This window comes from Myodes glareolus, chromosome 22 (assembly GCF_982192425.1).
Source record: "Myodes glareolus chromosome 22, mMyoGla1.1, whole genome shotgun sequence".
NCBI classification, from domain to species: Eukaryota; Metazoa; Chordata; class Mammalia; order Rodentia; family Cricetidae; genus Myodes; species Myodes glareolus.
The window spans coordinates 24,709,742-24,731,773 of NC_142047.1; the positions used below are offsets into that span (position 1 = coordinate 24,709,742).

The 22,032-nt window shown below is 50.6% G+C and overlaps 1 protein-coding gene across 1 annotated transcript in view; it reads right to left on the bottom strand.

The window, feature by feature from the left end:
• Cngb1 (cyclic nucleotide gated channel subunit beta 1) overlaps nucleotides 1–22,032 on the bottom strand; it is a 66,355-nt gene that overhangs the window by 16,043 nt on the left and 28,280 nt on the right. Inside the window, exons 15-24 of the mRNA XM_087900313.1 lie at nucleotides 21,052–21,319; nucleotides 15,785–15,950; nucleotides 13,499–13,606; nucleotides 12,877–13,034; nucleotides 11,060–11,215; nucleotides 9,829–10,037; nucleotides 6,596–6,646; nucleotides 6,092–6,178; nucleotides 4,967–5,031; nucleotides 4,072–4,194 (exon numbers count right to left, since the gene is read on the bottom strand). Coding sequence (XP_087756439.1) covers nucleotides 4,072–4,194; nucleotides 4,967–5,031; nucleotides 6,092–6,178; nucleotides 6,596–6,646; nucleotides 9,829–10,037; nucleotides 11,060–11,215; nucleotides 12,877–13,034; nucleotides 13,499–13,606; nucleotides 15,785–15,950; nucleotides 21,052–21,319 — 1,391 coding nt within the window. The remainder of the gene's footprint in view (nucleotides 1–4,071; nucleotides 4,195–4,966; nucleotides 5,032–6,091; nucleotides 6,179–6,595; nucleotides 6,647–9,828; nucleotides 10,038–11,059; nucleotides 11,216–12,876; nucleotides 13,035–13,498; nucleotides 13,607–15,784; nucleotides 15,951–21,051; nucleotides 21,320–22,032) is intronic.

The following is a 22,032-nucleotide window of genomic DNA, read 5'->3' on the forward strand; positions in this document are numbered from 1 at the left end:
GCAGATGGGAAACATCTGAGGGAAAAATGTGTCTAGCTGGGTTCAGTCCCCACTAACACACACATGTGCGTGCTCGCGCACACACACACACACACACAACTGGAAAGTCATTGTGCCTGTACTGAGTGTGTGTAGACCTTTTCGTCATTATTTCTTAATGATGCAGCATAGCAACCATCACAGCCTCTGCGCAGCCTGAGGTCTGTGAGAACCCTGGAGATGGAGCGTTCTCTGAGAGGGTACACGCAAGTCACATGCAAACACTACGCCACTTCACACAAGGAACTTGAATCTCCTTGGAATTTGGACTCCTTGGGAGTCCTGGAGCCAGTCCCCATAGCCACCGTGGGACAACTGCATTCTTATGCTCCCCTCCCCCCTTTCTCTCTCTCCAAGACAGGCGATCACTGTGTAGCCCCAGCCAACCTGGAACTTGCTATAAGGACCAGGCTGGGCCTCAAACTCACAGAGATCTGCCTGTGTCTGGTATCACTGTTCTCCACACAGGGAAACTGAGGCCCACAAAGGGAAAAGGACTCATGGTCTCCAGTTGGCACATTCCAGAACTTTGACAAGAGCCCAGGGCATAACCTGCTTCTCTAAGCAATCATGTCCCCTCAGGTAGCCACCAGTACAAGCTCACGGTTCCCGGAACAGGAAGTACAGGTGGTGAGGTACTACTGTATAGGAAAACGCACAGGAAATAGCCTGCGTTTGTCTACTGATCACAAAGCAGCAGGCTTGGTGCATCTGACCACAGCTCCCACCTGAGTCCTTCCTGAAGGCAGCAAGGGGAGATCAGCTGGACCAAGCAACCTAACTGACTTTCCGGGGCCTTCTTCCCACCTGGGCCTTCTTCCCACTCCGCTCACCTGCTCCTTACACAAAGTGCAGGCAAAGCCCAAGCCTAGAGCAGTGGTTCTCAACCTTCCTAATGCTGCGACCATTTAATACAGCCCCTCATGTTATAGTGACCCCCAACCATAAAATTATTTACCTCGATATATCATTGTAATTTTGCTACTTATGAATCATAATATAAATAGTATGCAGGCTATCCGATACGTGACCCCTGTGAAAAGGTTGTTCAACTCCCAAAGGGATAGCGACCCACAGGTTGAGAACCACTGTCCTAGCGCCGCTTTCTAGGGTGGACCAATTTTGACTCCCTCCAGCGGGCCTCACCGTCCACAAAATGGGCACGTTCTTCCCAGGCAACTGTAAGGATGACGTGAACTGCTAGAGCAATGACCAGGCCCTAAGTCAGCCATCAAGATCTGCCCAGTGCCTGTGCCTGCCAGCACCTGGCATGGGGAACAGAGGAGAGGGACCCACGTCTTCCAGACATTTCCTCCTTAGTGGGAACAAGCATCCAACGTGCACTCGTGCTGAGAGGGAGCCCAGGAGGCAGGAGCTGTGGCAGGCTGTGTTTGTGTTTGTGCGTGTGTGCGTGTGCACGCACACCCACTCTGCCTCAGGCTTCCTGGGAGGTCTTCAGCAGGGCTCCTTGTCAAGAGTTGCCTGGACATCCGAACATCCGAGGACAACAGACCAGTCTGCCCTGACAATACATGCCATACCAGTACCAGTCACCAGAGGGCGCACGAGCAGTCCCGTATCCTGTCCCCACCCCCATCACCATTGCCTCCATTTCAGCCATCTAGACGACCCAACTGTGGGGGAAATTGAGGGTTTATGCACCTAGGGAGTGAATCACAGAAGGTGTAAGGGTGGTGCCCTCAAAGTCCCCTAAATGTTTCTAGTTGGAGCAATCTCCCACAGACATGGTACATGCTGAGACAGCACAGTGGACTGCCATAGGCAGTCACTGATTTGCCAAGGTTCCTTGCCCCAGCCTCCAGAAGCCCCCCAGGAAGTAGTGGCTAATTTTATAGGTATTGTAATCCCAGCACGATGGAGGCCCTTCCCCACCATACCCGTTAAACCTTGACCCCTTCCTGGGGAAGGTCAAGGTAGCCCCCCCAAACCTTGACCTCTCGCCAGGAAAGGTCAGGCCCACTCCCACAGGCTCTTTAAACTGCTCCCCAGAAAATAAACATGTGGTTTTACCTCTTCCTCTCCGGTGGTCCCGTCGATGGCTTTCCATTCCCTCCATCCCACCCCGGGGCTACCCGAGAGCTCAGGAGTCTAATTAAACCTGGATATCTTGTAATTTGGTCTGATTGGGATTATTTTGCGTCAGTGGAGAGGCACGGTTAGGAAATATTCCTAACAGTTATTGCTTGTGCTATTGAACTTCCTGAAGAATTTTCTGTCGCTGCACTTTGTTCCCATATCCAGGGTCCCTGGAGGACTTCCCTGGGAAAGAGCATGTCAGCAAGCAAACCTACATACCCTGTCCTTGGGAAGAAGGTTCCAGAGATTCCCTGACCTCGCCTTCCTGTTCCTTCTTTCTAGGGCTGCCAGTCTGGCTGCCACTGAGAAGGGGCTTCTTAGATTCTGGGCACAGACTCCTTTGAGAGCTGAAGGAAGGCCATAAAATGATCTAGAACAGCAGACATAGTCAGGGAATTTCACTTCCGTTTCCAGGCTGGGGCTGTTAGAATTTCTGACCCCTTTCCTGGCGTGCTGGCTTTCACAGCACAGGCAGGTGCAGCCCTGGCATCCAGGCCTCAGCCAGACGCTCACACTCACTGGTTTGTTTTGTGTTTTGCTGGTCTTCACAAGACTCCGGGGTAACACCCTAGCACTCGGGAAGCCAGTCAACAGAATATCCTGAGACCCACTTAGGTGGTTTTGTCAACAGTCTGTTTTTCTTTTTCATTTTTTTGTTTCTGTTTTTAAGACAGGGTCTCATTGGTAGCCCTGCAACTTGGCTACAGAATGAACTCAAGGCCAACCTGGGCAACTTAGAGAGACTGTCTTTTTCCACACAGAAGGCATTGGGCTCTATTTCAGAACTTAAAATATCTATCATAAGGAAGCCATGAAGCCAGGGGCCAGTGATGCACAGACAATGCCGGGCTGTGGGTGTGGGACGCGCGCAGGGTTCAGAAGGTGCAGAGGGGAAGGTGCAGAGGAACCAGGCCAGCATGCCACGGTCCAGTCAACAAGCTTAACTCACGCTTAACCCAGCAATTACACGTAGAAGTGATCATTTTGTCATTGGGGTTAACCAAACACATTACTAAAATTAATTTCACCTCCTTTTATGTTTATAATGTGGCTACTAAAACATTTCAGGTTGCATGTATGAGTCACATCACACCATAATAGTGTATGAATTACAGAGCCTTGCTTTAGGCAGTGGGGAACCAGCTACGGTCTGCTGTTTGCAGACCATTGTACTAGACACATACGCATGCATAATGCCACATGCAACACTTTGCTGATGCTGACTCTGAGAGGAAACCCAGGACTACACGCTCTTGTTGCATTTCTTCAGTTCGAAGATTGCACAGCACACCAGTGAGTTAATTAATTTTTTTTTTCCCTTTGAGATACTGGAGTTTGAGTCTAGGGCCCTGTGCCTGAGAACTCTCCCACTGAGCTGCATCTTCAACCCAAATTCAGCATTATATACAAAAATAAATATCACGTTAAACAGATGCATGGATTATCCATATACCTCACATTTAGAAATGCTAAAATCTGAAAAAGTAGGTCGGCCTCGGGGAGGTAAAATAACACAATATCACATAGATCCTCTGGAGCCATGCTGCGTCTGCCAACAGTCCTCTATCACGGGTCCCAACGGGTGTTTCCGGTTTTTTTTATATATGTATATATAACGAATGACATTATGGGAAATATCTTTATCCATGAGTCCTTGTCCCCTCCCCTGAATATTTCCTCCCACTAAAGCCTGTGTGGTGTATTTGCCCACCCTACTGGACTTGCAGATGCTGAGATCTCTCTAGCACATCTCATGCCCAGACCTTCTCCTGGCACAGTTCCCAGGAGACCTTTGCTTAGGGAGATGGATGGGAAAGGAGAACTTGGCCCTAGAACCTTGGCCATGATTGGCTCCTTGGGCACAAGGCTGTCTGGCCAACGCAATGCTTGCGACTGTAGAGGCCCATGTGATGCCCTGGGGGAAGCCTGGCTCACCTGTTCCCCACGCCATCATACACCCAGTGAGTGGAACCAATGCCCTGGAAAGCCGATGCCCAGTAGTAAAGACACGAGTTGAGGTGCAAGCTGTACAGCAGGTAGGCAGTGGTCCTGATGACCCTGCAGAGGGAGAGGGTGTGACACAGTTGTGGAGGTGACACCTTGCCCCAGGGACAGCGCTTTAGGAAATGAACCAGAGCTCAGTTCCTCACAGCCCACCTCCTAGGTTTCCCTGCTGGAGCCACACAACCCTGCCCAGTTGGCCGACACCCTCTCTCTCTCCTCTGCTGCGTCCCTTTAATTCTAAGGTGGAGCTAACTGAGTCAACACACCACTGAGTCAATTCGGGCTTTTCTTTGTGGAGGGGGTTGGAATTGAACCCAGGGCACTTGGTTGGAGCCTTGTCGGAATGCGGGGCTGGAGAAGCTGAGGGGTCAAAGGGGAAATATGTCTGAGGAGCAGCAGGGAGGAGACCGGTGTGTACAGAGACACGGCAGTGATCTACGTACTGCTTGAAATAGGAACAAGGAGCCTTGCCTCCAGGTAGGGACTACCTAGTCCTGGGCCCTACCTTGAACATCTATGTTGTGCCCACTGTGTTCTTACAATGGTCCTGCTGGTTAGAGCTAGGGTGGGGCTTCAGGTCCCCAGAAATGCTGACTTGTGACTTGAGCCAACCTGTGAATGTCCTTGTCACAGTGGATGGGGGGTAAATAAGACCATTCCTGGATCTTATCAAACAAATGAAACGAATATTCTTCCAGAGAAGAGGTTGGGCCAAGAAGAGGCCATGAGGCCTGGGTGGAGGCTCAGGTGCAGTGTGTGTGTGTGTGTGTAGATGTGCACACGTGCTGACATGCATATATGCGCATGCATGCTGGAGAACTCTCACCTGTAAACGTAGGCTTTGCTGAGGATGGCTTCCAAGCGGTTATTAAACTCGAAGAAGGCCATGTACTAGAAGGGAGAGGAAGGTGTCAGGGTAGCCCTGTGCCTGCTGGGGCCATGGCACACTACCCCTGACTCCCACCCTACCCGATGGCTACCAGATAACCTTCTTTGCCTTCTTTCTCCAGGTAACCGGTATTGTCATGGTCCCCCTGTTAGTAATTCTCGCCGCTTACTGTCTTTGGAAAGAGTACCAGTATCATGTAAGGGGAATCGTAAGTTTAATTGGGTGGCTAAAAAAAGTCCATTTAGGGGATCCTGAGTGCCCCAAGTGGCCATCTATCCTGACCACATTCACATGGCCGATCCTCCTAGGATCCTGGGTCCAGCCAGTGAATGTCAGAATAAAACTACAGAATGACACCGAGTGCTAGTAAAATGGGTGCCTGGCATTCAAATCCCTCCTTGGCACACCCTTACTCCTGGTACCCTGAGCAAGTCACCCAGCCCTTCCAAGGGCCAATTTCCCCATCCTCTGGATGGAGTTCATTATAAAGTCGAAGACCCTTCTTTGAGAAGCTCTGTAGGGATGGAGCTGGAGCTAGATTGCCTACATTCAAATCCAGACTCCACTCCTGCCTAGCTGTGTGACACTGGGCAAGTTCCTTAGCTTCTCTGTGCTCCTTAAGATGATAAGAACAGCCGGGTGGTGGTGGTGCACACCTTTAATCCCAGCACTCGGGAGGCAGAGGATCTCTGTGAGTTTGAGGACAGCCTGGTCTACAGAGCGAGTTCCAGGATAGGCTTCAAAGCTATACAGAGAAATCCTGTCTCGAAAAAACAAAATGAAATAAAATAAAACAAAAACGAACAGATAAATTAATATGCTAAGAACAGTATTCAAGTCATGGAATTGAATAACTAGAATTAGTAGTCTTTGGCTCAGAGATGAACAAGAGTTGCCCAGAGTCAGCAGCAATTATAACAAGCTTCTTATTCTTACTAAGGCATGCTCGGGGGGCATTCACCTCCCCAGCGTCTCCTCTTGGGGACACCTTCCATTCCCCAAGTGGCAGTGCCCATGCCAAGCACAGAGGGACCGAAGGCCTCGGGGACCGGCCAGTCTTACCTTCAAGCAGCGGGGCAGGCGAAGGAGGGGGTTCACTCCGAGTTTCAAGTAGAGGAAGTCCAAGGGCAGGAGGCAGAGCAGGTCCATCTGAAATCCCAATGGGGCACCGCAGGGAATAAGGCACAGAACCTCAGGGGGAGGGGGGCTGAGGGACAGGCCTCTATCTGCCAGAGAAGGGTCAGAATGCCCAAGACAGCCTCAGATGAGAGGGCACAAGGCCTCCCACCAACCCACGCCTGTGTGGCTTCATAGACCATGGCGTCCATTTCCAGTGCAGCTCTGTTACTGACCATGGTCAGGGACCCTGTGCTGCTGAACTGGAAACGGAAACACAGACATGGAAAGGTGTGTTGTGAGGGCCACCCAGCCTGGGCTGTCTCAGAAGGCTTATGGCCCAGTGGGCATTCCCATGGAAGATGGGACTACATGGCACAGACCCCCAAATACCCAGGTCCTCAGAGACCCAATGACTATCACTCATCCCCCCACCCTCCAGGTACACACCTTAAACCGGCGAGACTTCAGATAGTTATTACGCATCTCCTTTTTGTCTGTCTGGAAGAAGGAGGCACAGTGATGGGGAAACGGTGTTAGATTAAGTTCTGACCAGAGAGAGCCAGGATGCCACCTAGGCACACACAGCCACACCACCAGGAAGGACTTGTGGTCGCAGGTGGGTAGCTACCATAGGAACAAGCTGTGCTGGAGTCACCAGCCAGCCTCCGATCCCATGGATGGAGGAAAGTGGGGACTCTCAGCTCCTTCCAGGACGACTAGTGGGGACCCTCAGCTCCTCCAGGACGACAAGTGGGGACCCTCAGCTCCTTCCAGGACGACTAGTGGGGACCCTCAGCTCCTCCCAGGACAACTAGTGGGGACCCTCAGCTCCTCCCAGGATGACTAGTGGGGACCCTCAGCTCCTCCCAGGACAACTAGTGGGGACCCTCAGCTCCTCCCAGGATGACTAGTGGGGACCCTCAGCTCCTTCCAGGACGACTAGTGGGGACCCTCAGCTCCTCCAGGACGACAAGTGGGGACCCTCAGCTCCTCCCAGGACGACTAGTGGGGACCCTCAGCTCCTCCCAGGACGACTAGTGGGGACCCTCAGCTCCTCCCAGGACGACTAGTGGGGACCCTCAGCTCCTCCCAGGATGACTAGTGGGGACCCTCAGCTCCTCCCAGGACGACTAGTGGGGACCCTCAGCTCCTCCCAGGACGACTAGTGGGGACCCTCAGCTCCTCCAGGACGACTAGTGGGGACCCTCAGCTCCTCCAGGACGACTAGTGGGGACCCTCAGCTCCTCCAGGACGACTAGTGGGGACCCTCAGCTCCTCCAGGACGACAAGTGGGGACCCTCAGCTCCTCCAGGACGACTAGCCACTTGATTTGTGAGAAGCTGGCAATTCTCTGATGGTACTAGGGAGGAATCTGGCCAATGACTCCTCGATTGTTACCAACACTTCCATTTCTGGCATATGCTGTCTCAGGATATCACAGGCTCCGAGATTTTGGATTCGTACTACACTTTAATTCACGGTGCCTGTTGTTAACAATAGCGTTTGTGGTCTGTGAAGCAGCTGTTGGCCTAACATTCCTTGCTATGGCACCCATTGCATATGGTACAATGTCCCAGACCTTAACTGTTACATTTTATTTTACTAACTGTTAAGCGACCCCCTTACATGGCACTCAAAAACTCAATATAGATTAATAATTAGCTTTATAACACTATTGATTTTCCTTTTTTCTTTATCAAATTATTCTTTTTGCTAAAAGATCTATTTTTCTTCGTGTGTGCGTGTCTGTGTGTGTGTCTCTGTGTGTACGTGTCTGTGTGTGTCTGTGTGTGTGTTTGTATGTGTGCGTGTCTGTGTGTGCGCACGTGTCTGTGTGTGTATGTGTGTGTCTGTGTGTGCATGTCTGTGTGTGTGCGTGTCTGCGTGTGTGTCTGTGTGTGTGCGTCTCTGTGTGTCTGTGTGTGTGTCTGTGTGTGTCTGTGTGGTCTCTGTGTGTGTGTGTAGGTATCTGTGTGTGTCTGTGTGTGTGTGTGCATGTCTCTGTGTGTGTCTGTGTGTGTGTGTCTGTGTGTGTGTCTGTGTGTGTGTGTCTGTGTGTGTGTATGTTTGTGTGCAGGTGTCCACAGAGGCCAGAAGAGGGCATTGGATCCCCCGTAGCTACCCGATGTGTGTGCCGGAACTGAAGTTGGGTCCCCTGGAAGACCAACAAGTGTTCATAACTGCTGAGCCATCTCTCCAGAGACCTTGACTCATTTTGTTTTGAGACAGGGTCCTCTGTAGACCAAGCTGGCCTCAGATTTACAAAGATCCTCCCTGCCTCTGTCTCCTGGGTGCTAGGATTATAGGTGTGTGCCACCATGCCTGGCTCCCTCATAATTCTTATTAACATAATGAAAGCGGCCAAAACCTTTCCCTAATATGTTTTTGCCTCCTTGTCAGCCCCCTTCTATATATTAATGGCCTGACCTCTTCCATTGATACTTACAGCCAGTAAGTATCAAAGGAAACTCTAATTCAGAAGAAGAGGCCACTTGGAAGCTGTTTGAAAAGAAAGCCCCAGCTTTGCTGTACTGCGGACTTTTTTTTTTTTTAACTTTGCAATGGTGAAGATGGACCCCGGGCCTTGGGAGCTAGGCAAGTACCGCTGAGCTACACACCCAGCCCTTGGTGTGGAATTTTAGGAAACGACTTGCTCACAGAGATGGGAATTGGGATGCCTGTCTCTCTTTTCCTTTCCTTTCTCCTACCCCTTCCCCCCACTCCAAGCCGGTATGTTTTTAAGACAGGGTTTTGCCAGGCAGTGGTGGCACAAGCCTTTAATTCCAGCACTTGGGAGGCAGAGGCAGATGGATCTCTGAGCTCAAGGCCAGCCTGGTTTACAGAGTGAGTTCCAGGACAACCAGATCTACACAGAGATACCCTGTCTCAAAAAACAAACAAACAGGGGCTGGAGGGATGGCTCAGAGGTTAAGAGCACAGGCTACTCTTCCAGAGGTCCTGAGTTCAACTCCCAGCAACCACATGGTGGCTCACGACCATCTGTAATGAGATCTGATGTCCTCTTCTGGTGTACAGGAAAAATGCAGACAGAACACCGTGTACACAATAAATATATTTAAAACAAACAAACAAACAAAAAGACAGGTTTTTGACTACACAGCCTGATGTAGCTTCAAACTCAGCTCTACCTGCCTCAACCTCCTGAGTCCCAGGCATGGGTCACACCAGCTGGGTCACAGTCAGGGCTTTGGTTTCCCCTCAGTAAGGGGCCAGCTCAGGCTGGTCCATATAGCAGATCATCACCGTGCCCTCGGCAGGAGGCACTCAGCTCCTGAGCCCCGCACTCTGCATGCAACATCTAGTTTCACAGAAATACTTGCATCATAGGGTGCTGTTACCACCCCGTTCATGGATGAGGACGCTGAAGCTCAGATAAGGCTTCAGTTAGACTTTGATGCAGGTGCACCAGCCCCAGATGCTTATTCTCTGGACCACTTCTTTAACTCTATTAGGTGGTCCAGAAAGCAGTTCATCCCTGGATGGCATCTGATGTGTATAATGTGAACACATGCAAGTGGTACAGAACCAACCAACACACACAACCGTGATCAGCTGCTGCAGGGTTTCCTTGTCATTCCTTCCATCGCCTGCCGCAGCATCAAAGGTCAGTCCCCTGAAGGCCCAGGCCACCCTCTCCCCACCGCCGGCCTGTGACTCACAATGATGTCCCCGCCTTTGACAAACTGCAGGCGCATCTGGAACACGGTGATGTCCAGGAGGTAGATGAGATCACACAGGTAATCCATCAGCAGCCAGAAGTGGATGTTGTCCGGCCGCTGGTATGGGAAGGCCCACCGCACGGGGATCAGCCAGCAGTTCCAGTTCCAGGCCAGCACCACGAAGAACAGCCACAAGATGTACATGAGATCTGAGGGGCGACAGGGATGGGCTTGGAGGCCAGCAAGAGGGGACGCTTCCCCCGGGCTCCACGGAAGATAGACAGACAGATGGGTAGATGAGGGGATGAGGGGATAGGTGGGCATGGAGGTCACTGATGGGCCCTGAAAGGTCACAGTCTTCTGATGAGGGGGCATGGTGACGTTATTGGATAACAGACAGCTAAGTGGAAACCTCCTTTGCTTTCCCTCTTTCAAAATTTTGTATTACGTCCATTTATTTATGGAGGGGCAGAAGGGTACCACAGAGCATTTTGGAGGTCGAAGGTCAACTCTCAGGAGTTGGTTCTTTCCTTTCACCATGTGGGTCCTGGGGATGGAACTTACGTTGTAAGTCCTGGCTGGCATATTTACCCTCTGAGCTACGTCATCAGCCCATGGACAGTTTTAAACGATAAACTTTCTGTCTTAGAAATTCTAGAATAGTAAATGACATAGGGGGAATGGACAGACAGATGGACACAGATGTGGGTGGATACCTGGGCAGACTAGAGATGACTTGGTATCTTAGAAACCCAGTAAACATCAAGGGTTGGGGTCCTACTTCTGGGTGACTCCCTGTTTAACTAAGATATTCCTCCCTGGCACCTGCCTTGGTCTTTTCAAGGTCACAAGAAATCACCAGCTGAGAAGGCAAGGGGCTCCAGTGTGAACTGTAAAGTGTGGTGCACACGTGGTGGGTGCTGGGCTGGAGCACTATGGTCTGGACTACAGAGGATCATGGGAATCTACTCTGAATTAGGACGGACTCCACCTTGCCCCTGCTCTGAGCCCACCTGGCCAGCTTAGAAAGAAGACTTAGCAAGGTCAAGGTGGGGAGTCTAATTGGCTGCTTCTCAGGTAGTTCATTCCTTTGTGCCTCCGCTTCTTCATCTGTAAAATGGGTGTGATCTATGTCCCTAGCCCGGGGACTTGTGTTAAAGAATCAGGCAAGGATATGTGGAATCATTTTTGTTAAGTGTGAGGAATTGTGACCCCCTCTGAGGGGACTCACTGGTCAGCGGGTCGATGCTCTGGGGGAACCGGTACATCTTCCAGGGCCTGCGCTTGAACTTGCAGCAGAGCATGTCGCAGTAGTGTTCCTCCTCTGCTGCCTCCGCCTCTGCGGGCTTCTGGGCGGGGGTCGGCTCTGGGGCCTTCTTGGCTGGGGCTGTGGGATGACACTAGTGACCATCTGACCCAGCCCTGAGGCTTTGTGGAGAATATGAGAGAAAGGGTCCCACCCACAGAGTTGGGACTGCAAGGCCTCCACACATCCGAACACACAACTCGCTCACAAACTCTGAGTGCAGAAGTCGAAATGCTCCCTGGGAGCCAACTCCATGGCCCCCTCTTTCACAGCAGCGTGGAATCCCTGGCAGCTCTTCCTATACTCCAGCCAGGAGGTGCTCCTTGAGAGCACACTTTATCTCAGTGCGTGTGCGTGTGTGTGTGTGTACATGTGCACGTGTGCACGTGTGCATGTATGTGAGTCTGTCTGTCAATGTCTGTATGTCAGTGGACTCATTGCTCCTTTGATGAGCAAGGCATTTTACGCCCATGCTCCCATCTTCCTTACTCAGAATGCTGAAGGATTCAACCAGCTCGGGGACCTGTGAATTCTGACTTCTCAGAGTAGGGCTCAGCTCCATTATCTGCCTGGGATTCGGCCTCCCGTGGGTCTGTGGTGCTGTACCTTGGCTCTTAGGGTCCAACACGGCTGTGTTTCTAGTGTTAGGAGTGTGAAGTCGGTCTCTGATAATCTATCATGGACATTTGAGTCCCAGTGTACAACCCTCGTCAGAAAAACCTAGAAAATATCCCTGACAAAACACTTGTAGTATAGGGGCACACACCTTTAATCCCAATGCTTGGGAGGCAGATGCAGGTGGATCTCAGTGAGTCCAAGACCAGCCTGGTCTACAAAGTGAGTTAGAGGCCAGTCAGGGCTACACAGTGAGATTCTATTTAAAAAAGAAAAAGAAAAACATGTTTGAGTTCATTCTTGTAAATTTTCTTTCTCTGTCTTTGTTTCTGTTTCTGATAGTATCTCATTATTTAGTTCAGGCTAGCCCCAAACTTGTGATCCTCCAGCCTCAGACTCCCAAGTGCTAGGGATTCCAGACATTTATCACCTTGCTGGACAACTCCTTAAAGGAAGGAGACGTTAGACCAGCACACTGGCTCACACCTGTAATTCCAGCATGTCAGAGGATTGCCTTGAGTTCCCAGCCAACCTGGGGCTACTGGGTGAGTTCCAGGCCAGCTGGGGCTATAGAATGAGATCTGGTCTCAAAAAAGAAAAAAATAACTATTCAGTTGGCCCCAGCAAGGCATCTGTGCCTCTGAACATAAAGACAGCCTGCTGCTGGGCGGCGGTGGCACATGCCTTTGATCCCTGCACTTAGGAGGCAGAGGCAGTAGGATCTCTGAGTTTGAGACCAGCCTGGTCTACAGAGTGAGTTCCAGGACAGCCAGGCCGAGAGAAAGAGAGAGAGAGAGAGAGAGAGAGAGAGAGAGAGAGAGAGAGACTGTTCCCAGAGCAGCTGTGCTAGCCCTGAGAGCCAGCCTGAGATAGACATCCCAGCCCCTCCCCTATGGGAGAAGGAGGCAGAAGAGTCTATAAGCCACTGGCTGTGGGAAGACCAAGTTCACTTTTGACTTTCTTCCTCTCCTGAGTACACTTCTAAGCCCCAAATTCAGAGTTTGGGGGTCTGGGCTTTTCTCACACACCCCAACCATTTGCCTATGCCACTCTCCCCATGAGTAGGTGATGAGGTTCTTCGGGCACCCCACCCTCCTTGGCCCGTGGCCACCTCCACCCCCACTCACAGGGCTTGGGGCTCTCCTCATCGGAGGTGACATCGGGGTCAATGAGCTTCTCCTTCACCTTCTCCGTGCGCTCCTTGAACAGCTTCACCAGCTCCTGGAGCCGGTCGTTGATGATGGCACTGTTCTGGCTGGCTGTGGAGGCTGCACGGTCCTGACCACTGTGGGAGCAAGGCCGAGGATAAACACCAAGCAGGAAGAGCGTCCAGGACCCCAGGCCTATGCTGAGTAATGTCTATGCCTCCACTTCTAGCAGAACCCAAGGGAGGCCGCTCCAGCCATTTTTTTTCCTGACAATATCAGACCCACTTCACTCCCTTAGCTTCTGCAGTAGCTGAGATTGTAGGCCTGTGCCACCATGTGTGGCTCAAGTTTCCTCTCTCTCGTCTTGACCAGAACTTCTTATAAGCTGCACAAAGAGAGCAGAGTCACTGACACTTGGGTCCCTAAATGATTGCATGAAACAGAACCTTCCACTGACCTGAAAAACACAAAGATCTGTGGCTATAACATATGAGGAATTCTGTCTTTTTAGCCACTGGACCATCGGGACCTGTTTATTCCAAGAGGTTAGTCTACATAGCTAATGCGTGGTTCTCCATATTGACCCCACACACACACTTACTCAGCCTCCTGTGGGGTGGTGGGGTCTGACCAGGCAACCACTGGGGACTCAGCTGGTGACAGTGCCTTGAGCTCTTCGGCTTCATCGTCCTGAGAAGGTAGCTTCTTCCTGTAGGGACCCAGACAGGCATACGCCCTTCAGAGAAGGCCGCCTAACGGAAGTAACTGACGGGCTTTGAGCTGGTTCTTGGGAGGAGAGAGGGCCTGATCTTGGGACCTCAGTCTGTACACCTCTCAGTGGCCTGGCCCAAAGTGCACAGCATGGACTTAGTATCAGGTAAACTTAGAGTCCGACCTTGGCACAGTACTTAAATGCTAAAGTGCCTCCTTCTCTTCTTCCATAAGCAGCACTGAATCTACCCAGTGACATAAAGAGGTGCTATCCCTTACGTAAGTCTCTGCTAAGTGTCCTTCTGTCCTTCTGCCTCGTATTTCTGATCTGAAGTTTTCCCAACCCCATCCCCATATCATACCACCCTTCAGTTGTGAGACAAAGCCAGGAGTTCATTCTCCAGATCACAGTGTGACCTTGAACAAGTGCCCTCCTTATTGCTAGGCTCCTGACTAAAGAAGGAAGCTAAGTTATCCGGGGGGAGCCCCGTCATTCAGGAAGACCACAGACGGCTGCATTTGGAGCCACTAGTATCTTGTCTGATTAAATCTGCTGTGGGCAGCGGGGCCCTTGGACCTATTTGACACTGGCATTCTAGGGTTAATTCTCTGGACTTTTCCACCTTCAAAAGTGGGGATGAGTTGCTTTATAGAGGAATTAAAAAACCTGAGAAAGACGGAGATTTCTTAACATTACCAAAAAACCCATCCCCAGCCTCAGAGAAACATCTGCTTAGGGTAGAGTAGAGCAAGCTAATACAGAAACACATAGGTGGTATCTGGAGGATGCAGGTCAGGTCAACAGTTAGGAATGATTTCTGCGTGTCTATGTATCTCTGTGTGTGCCTGTCTGGTATGTGTGTGTGTGTGTGTGTGCCTGTCTGGTGTGTGCGTGTGCGTGTGTGTGTGTGTGTGTTTCTCTCGGTTTCTTTCCCATTTTTTAACAGAGTCCTGTCATGTTTCCTGAACTGTTCTCAAACTTGTGATCCTCCTGCCTCAGCCTCCTGAGTGCTGAGATTAGACACACATGCTATCAGCACATGGCTTCGAAGCAAACGTGAGGTAATGAACGTAGAAGAGAAAAATGGCCATTTCCCAAAGACTCATATTAGCATATAAACACAAAACACCCAGTGTAAACACATGGAACCCAGAGTCTGGGGACACAGATAGGCATGTTAGCACACGAAGGCAATGCATTAGTTTGTTGAGGGAGGGCTTGGAACAGCAGGGAACAAGATGAGGGCTTAGGACCTAAACGTGAGTATTCCTCACGTGAGAACAACATGGCAAAGCACGCGGATGGGCCCACATAGAAAGGTCCTTTGGCACACAAAAAATAAAAGAGGTTAGGATAGGTGTGACAGCGCACCTCCATAGTCACAGCCCTGGGGGAGCAGAGGCAGGAAGCTTGTGAATTAAGCATGCCTGGGCTTGTGGGACAGAATGCAGCTACAGCGTGTGCACGGTTGTGAGGATGGGGGTCCGTGTGCTGAACTCAGTGGCACTAGGATCAGCTAGGGGCCCAGAGGATGGTCTGGCTGTGTACTTTAGCCATGACACTGTAATAACACAGTCAAGTGGTTCAGTTCAAAAAGGAGGCCCTGGGTGCTGGTGGATGAGATGGCTTCGTCGGACAAGGTGCTTGCCGCACAAACCTGGAGACCGAAGGTCAACCCCCAGTATCTCGCAAAGGTAGATGGAGAGAATCGGTGCCACAAAGCTGTCTTCTGACCCCTGCATGCACGCCATGGCGCATGCACACGCTAAATAAATAGACACGTTTTTAAACTGTTCAGAGATGCTGGGAGTGTGAGCCCTTGACTAGTGTGCAAGGTCCTGAGCTAGGAAAAAAAAATGAGAGGAAAAATAAACAAGGCCTAGTACTCTGCCAATCATAATCATGTGCGTTCTTTCGGAAGCAATATTCTGAATGTAGTATAGAACAAAATAAAAGGAGGTAGGAGTTAGCTGTCACACTTAGTGTATATGTAATGATCTGCCTTCTGTGGTAGCATCTCCCTGTTCTGCAGCTGAGGGTGTCTGGGCTAGGACTCTGAGAACGCTTCTCAGGACCACCGGCAGAGGAGATCTCAGCCCTGCTGTTTCCCATCATCTGTCCGATGGGCTAGTGCCACCACGAGGACAAAAGCCCAAGCAAATCATCATGACTAACCTGTGGACTGCTGCAGCAGAGCCCGGGACCCTGAGGGTATCAGATTTGGTAGGAGAGGGTGGTCTCTCTGGTGAAGGGACCTTCTCCTCTGGGATGAGGGGGAGACTGTCAGCATCAGCATCCGTGTCCTCTACCTGAAGCTCTGGGTGGTCCTTTGTGCCTGGTACTGGGAAGAGGAAGAAAGGGATAGTCAAAGAGAGAAGTCAGGTCCTGGGGCTGTATTTCAAGGGTCTCTGGTGGCTATGTCTCCCCGCTGAAGTTCCCAGCCAAGTTCCATGCAGCCTGAGACCCTTGCTTATTACTACCACCCCAGCCCCAGACGCAGAGGCTGGATTCAGCCTCATTGCTCTCTCTTAACTTCCCAGTGTGGCAAGCAGCAGTGACCTGGGGAGGCTGGGACTAAGTGTCACACAGACAGGCCCATCTGTTCCTTTCTCAAGGTAGGAGAAACTACGCCTTCCACGCCTGTAGGGAGAGCAGGAGGCCTTGGATTCTTGAAGGGGCTCCAGTTCAGATGTATTGCTGTCTTAGCCACGTGTTTCCTCAGGAATCTGCTTTGGAGAGTATTAGCATCTATACCAGAGGCCCCCAGAAGTCACCTGTTGTCTATTTGGACCTCTGAAAAGCCAGGGCCTTCTTTCTCAGGATCAAGTACTTCCTGGGGGGTCTGCATGTGGCACCTTGGGGACCTAGAGGACACTGGAGGGCTGACTGTACCCAGTAGGGAGCCTTACGGGCAGCGGGACACAAGCCTGCTCTCCAGCAAGGCATGAAAGGCACTCCGAAATCACTGTCCCTGGGATGCTTCTGCCCACGGCCACCATGGAAAATCCAGTGCATAGCTTACAGCATCCGATGGGAAGGAAAGGGGGGCCTCAGGCCTGGGTGTTTGTTTTGCTAAAGTCATATGTTCCCCATCCCCGGAGGAAGACAAACACGAATGGGAAAGTGTTTTAAACACTTAAATTTGCTAGAATTCAGCAATTCTCAACCTGTGGGCCTCGACTCCCACAGGGGTTATATGTTAGATATTTGAATTAAGATTTCTCAACTAGGCCATGGTGGCGCACGCCTTTAATCCCAGCACTCAGGAGGCAGAGGCTGGCAGATCTCTGTGAGTTTGAGGTCAGCCTGGTCTACAAGAGCAAGTTCTAGGATAGGCCCCAAAGCTACAGAGCAACCCCGTCTTGAAAAACCAAGGGGAAAAAAAAGGATCCCTACCAATAACAAAATTACAGTTATGAAGTAGCACAATAAAATAATTTTTTGGTTGGGGAACTGTGCTAAAGGGTTGCAGCATCAGGAAGGTTGAGAACCACTGTGCTAGATTGACAAGAGGTCCTCCAGGCTCAGGAGAAGAGGAGAGGCCTCATCCACTGCCCACTTGTCACCATGGGAGCAGAAGAGGAAGGACAGCAAAACTTAGACCTCAGGGTCCCAACGCTGCCCCCATAACCTCAGCTCCAGGTCCAGCATGTGCATACAGTCTGCTCCATTCTCAGCAAGTATGACTCAGGGAGCCAGCAGGGAATGCCCTCTACCCCTGCCTGCCCTAGGCAGGACTCTGTCACCGCCACACCCCCAACGGAGTGGGGGGACAACCAGCTGGTAGAGGGCAGTTCAGGTGAGACAGGTTTATATTAGATTGATCTACACTAAGAATATTAGAAAGAGAAGGACTACCAGAATAGTGAGAGAATGTTTACTGTTAAGTACTTACAATGTATTCCCTCCCTTTCCCTTTGTCTTGGGAAGTTTTTAAAAATTACATTTATTGAGCCAGGCTTGGTGGCACACACCTTTAATCCCAGTATTTGGGAAGCAGAGGCAGGTGGATCTCTGAGTTCAAGACCAGCCTGGATTATAGAGTTCCAGGACAGCCAGGGCTATACAGAGAAATTCTGTCTTGAAAAAAAAATTACATTTATTTATTACATGTGGTGTGTAAGTACATGCCATTGTGTGTGTGTGTGTGTGTGTGTGTGTGTGTGTGTGTGTGTGTGTGTGTGTGCAGGTCACAGGACAACTTGTAGGAAATGATTCTCCCCTTCCATTCTGGGGATTGATCACCAGGCTTGTCAACAAGCACCTGACCTACTGAACCATCTTGCTGGCCAGTATGCCTTCCACCCCTTCCCCTCCCTCCATCCCTCTTTTCCTTTCCTTTCCCTTCCTTCCTTCCTTCCTTCCTTCCTTCCTTCCTTCCTTCCTTCCTTCTTTCCTTCTTGGGTTTCATTATGTAGCCCATGTTAGCCTTGAATTTCCAGTCTTCTTGCCTCAGTCTGTACGGTGCTGGTTTACAGGAGTGTGCTAGAACTCACTTTGTAGACCAGGCTAGCCTTGAACTCACAGAGATCTATCTGCCTCTGCCTTTGAGTGCTGGAATGAAAAGCATGTACCACTATTGCTGGGCTTCTGTTATTGCTTTTTAAATGTTCAGTATTTACATCTAGTCCCCCCCCCCCACTGAAATGGGGTCTTGCTGAGGTTTGAGCTGACTATGTGGTGTGAGCTCAACCCATGGTCTCACCCCAGCTTCCTGAGAGTCAGGGGTCATAGGTTCTCAGCAGTCAGGCAGGGCCTGTCAGCTTCCCCATCTGTTCTGTGTTGTTACTCAGTTTCCATCTTGTCCCTCAGGGAACTGTGGGACAGGAAAGCTCAGAACCCTGCTTCAGTGCAGACCACACCCAGCTCAGAAGCCCTTAGGCATGAGTAACCAACGGCCAGCTTTGCTGTTTTCCGTTTGTTTGGAGAGAAGGTCTTGCTATGTAACCCAGGCTAGCCTGAACTCCCAAGTGCTGGGATTGATTGCAGGCCGGCACCACCACACCCGATCAACATGCTTGCTGCGCTCTGCTGTTCCGCAGCAGCACTAAAATCCTGGTGCTGGGGCGTCCCTGGGCCAGCCGCACCCTCACAGCACCACTGGGAGTCTTTCCCAGGTGGAGTCCCCAGGTCTCGGGATGACTTAGATGGTTCCAGATGCACAGACCAGAAAAGGGGAGGCAGAGAATGAGACCATGACACCATGGTCCTCACTCTCCCACCAAGGTCAATGCTCCACAGCCTGGCACAGAGGAAGCCCCTCTGGGCTCCAAGCCTTCAGCAGGCTCTATATCGCATGAGAAGCTCACAGCTCCATTTTCTTTCATGTATTTGTGGTTATTCCCACTGATGCTGTCTGTTTCTGCTTTTGTTTCTGGGTGGTTGTGGGGTTTTTTTGTTTTTTTTTTTTGTTTTTTTTTGTTTTTTTGGTGTATGGGGAGGCATTCGCTGTTTTTGTTTTGAGGTAGAGTCTTGGTTTCTTGCTTCAGTCTTCCTGAGGGATGGGCTAGGCCTCGCCTCCTATTTGGCTTTACCTATCAACTGGACAGAGCCCAGACTTATCTGAGTTTCCAATTGGGAGTTGCCTCCATCAGATTAGCCTGTGGCATGTCTAGAAAGTATTTTCTTAATTGCTAATGGAAATGGGAGAAAGCGGCATACCTTTCCTGCTCCAGGTTCCTGCCTTGAGAGCCTGTGTTGGCTTCTTTCCGTGATGGACCCAGAAGTATAAGCTGAAATAAACCCTAGTTGCTTTTGTTCAACATTTTATCACTGCAACACAGAAGCAAACTGTTGACACCTTCTGTCTAGGGCAAGCCATGCCAGTTGTCCATTTGACTAGCCATTGAAAGTCTTCCTGTTTACGTATAATTAGATAAAAACAATAAGAAAGTCCAGAAAAGGGGCAGAAATTAGGGATTCTGTGGAGCAGCAGACAGAGCCTGGTTGTCACCCTTCATTGTAGGGAGGATTAGAGTATCCTTGCCCCATTCTGTGCCCACATGATTCGGGAAGAACAGACAAGGACAACCAGACCCTTTTCTATGGAGTATCCTGTTCCTGCTACCTGCTCTGATCTTGGAGACAGCCTGGCCCAGTGTTAGCACAAATGTCTGTTACATCAAAGGGGAAGTGGGCAGACTGGCTTACACCAAGGCAGAAGGGGACAGAGGTTACCTCAGGGCACCTGTAGTCCCCAAGTACCTTGCCATTTATTAGTCAGTTAGCAGTAGCAGCCCAAGGACTAGTTTGGACAGGCCCTCAATCTGCACTGAATCCTGAGAACCCCTTCTCCCGGCCTGCCTGCACCCGCCTGCTTCTCCTACTTGCGCCTGCCTGCTTCCACTGTCCTTGAAATAGTAGATACCAATGACGCTCAGAAAGCCCAGCAGACTCTCAGTCAGGCAAGTCTACCTACAATGGACCTCACACCACCCCACCATCTGATTCCCTCCTTTAAAAACATTTTTTAAAGATTCACTATTTATTATGTATACAACATTCTGCCTCCATGTATGCCCGTACACCAGAAGAGGGCGTCAGATCTCATTACAGATGGTTGTGAGCCACCATGTGGTTGCTGGGAATTGAACTCAGGACCTCTGGAAGAGCAGACAGTGCTCTTAAACCACAGAGCCATCTCTCCAGCCCCTAAAAACATTTTTTATTTATAATTCCTGAGGATTTCATACAATGTATTTTGATTATATTCACTCCCGAATCCTCCCAGGCCCACCCCACCTTCCTACTCCCCCCCCCCACCTTCATGTCCTTTTTATTTTTTTATAATAACTTATCAACTCCAATTTGTGTTCCTCATGTAAACTTCTGGGTAGGAGGCCATCTATGGGGGCATGGTTGACCTACCAGAAGCCATAGCCTTAAAAGAAAACTGACTCCCACTCCTGCAGAAGCTATTGACTGTCCACAGAACTTCAATTAGGGATGGAAGTGACCCCCTACCCCTTCTACCAGCATTCTTCCCAAGCTTCATGGTCTAAAGAGCTGACTTTGGGGGGGGGTGTTCGAGACAGGGGTTTCTTGTAGACCAGGTTGGCCTCGAACTCACTAAGATCTGCCTGCTTCTGCCTCCCAAGTGCTGAGATTAGGGGCATGTGTCACCACCGCCCGGCTAGGGCTGACTTATTTAAAAAAAAAAAAAAACAGAGTGGGGATAACTACCCGTATATTTGTGTATGATGTGCAGAAAGTAAATGTACTCAAAGAACTAAATCACTGACTGTAACATTTCAGGCATATGGAAAGAAAAGGACCAAACCCCCTTAAGTCATTGCAAAGTGGGAGGGAGGTATTTAGAAGAAAGAGAACTCCATGAGCTCAAAGCAAGTTCCCGCAGCACGCCACAGAGGTGGAAAGACAGCCCAAGCCATGCAGAAACTACTGTGCCACGTCCCAAGCATGCTGGGGCAAGATCACGCTACCCAGGCGACGGATGGAGCTCCTGGTCTCCTTGGCGAAGTTGGAGTTGGACAAGGTTGTCCTCCGGGAAACGAGGACAGGAATGCGGGTGATTGCGGGACGATAGCTGGGCACATTGGGGAGGTGCTCGGCTGGGTTTGGGGGGCCAGGCCTGGGTCCCTCCTGGCCAGGTGGCTGGTCCTGGACCAAGTGATTCAGTTCCATATTCAGGCCTGGTTTAGCCATGGTACTGGGTCCAGAAGGTGGCAGGCAGAGGCGTGACCCTGGGGACTGTAATCAGGAACTGAGTTGAGGAAGGTAGTGAGGGCAGGGCTCCTCCCAAGTACTGACATAGACTGTTCAGGCCTGAAGCATCACTCTCTTTCCCAACACTCAGCCTTAGAAGCATCACCGAGGGACACAGATGGTCCACCCAGTAGTTCCAAGCCTCTTCCTGGAGCCATGGGTCTGCTTATCAACCATAATAGTATTCCCCGTGTCAAATTCAAAAGATAACAGACTCAGAATCTGGAGCAGGAAGACTTGGAACTTCAGAAACCAGGCTCCAACGTGCTGAGCTCAGAACAATTTCCTCTTTAAAGAAACCCTGCCACCAATTCATCTTTGTTCCAGTCAGAAACAGACACAGCGCTAGGACCCTGGGGCTAGAATCCCTTGAAGAGGCTTCCGTGGTCCTGCTGTCCAGCCTTGCTCCAGCTATCTGAGAAGTGGGATTCAAAGATATTGCCTCAAATGCTAACATGAGGACAGTCACCAGACAGTGAGGCAGACAGCAGGCAGATCCTGGCTCCGCGGGGCTTGGTAGGACCTGGATTCTGTATTTCTAAGCAGTTTCTAGGGGACACTGAGGTGTCAGCTTTTGAGTAGGAGTAAGCACCACTTTCCAAGACTGCCTGGGGGGAGGAGATGGAGCCAGCGTGCTGTTTGTTCTAGCCTTCACATCTCTGTGGATGTCTAGGGTCCAGCCTGAACATCATAGGTTC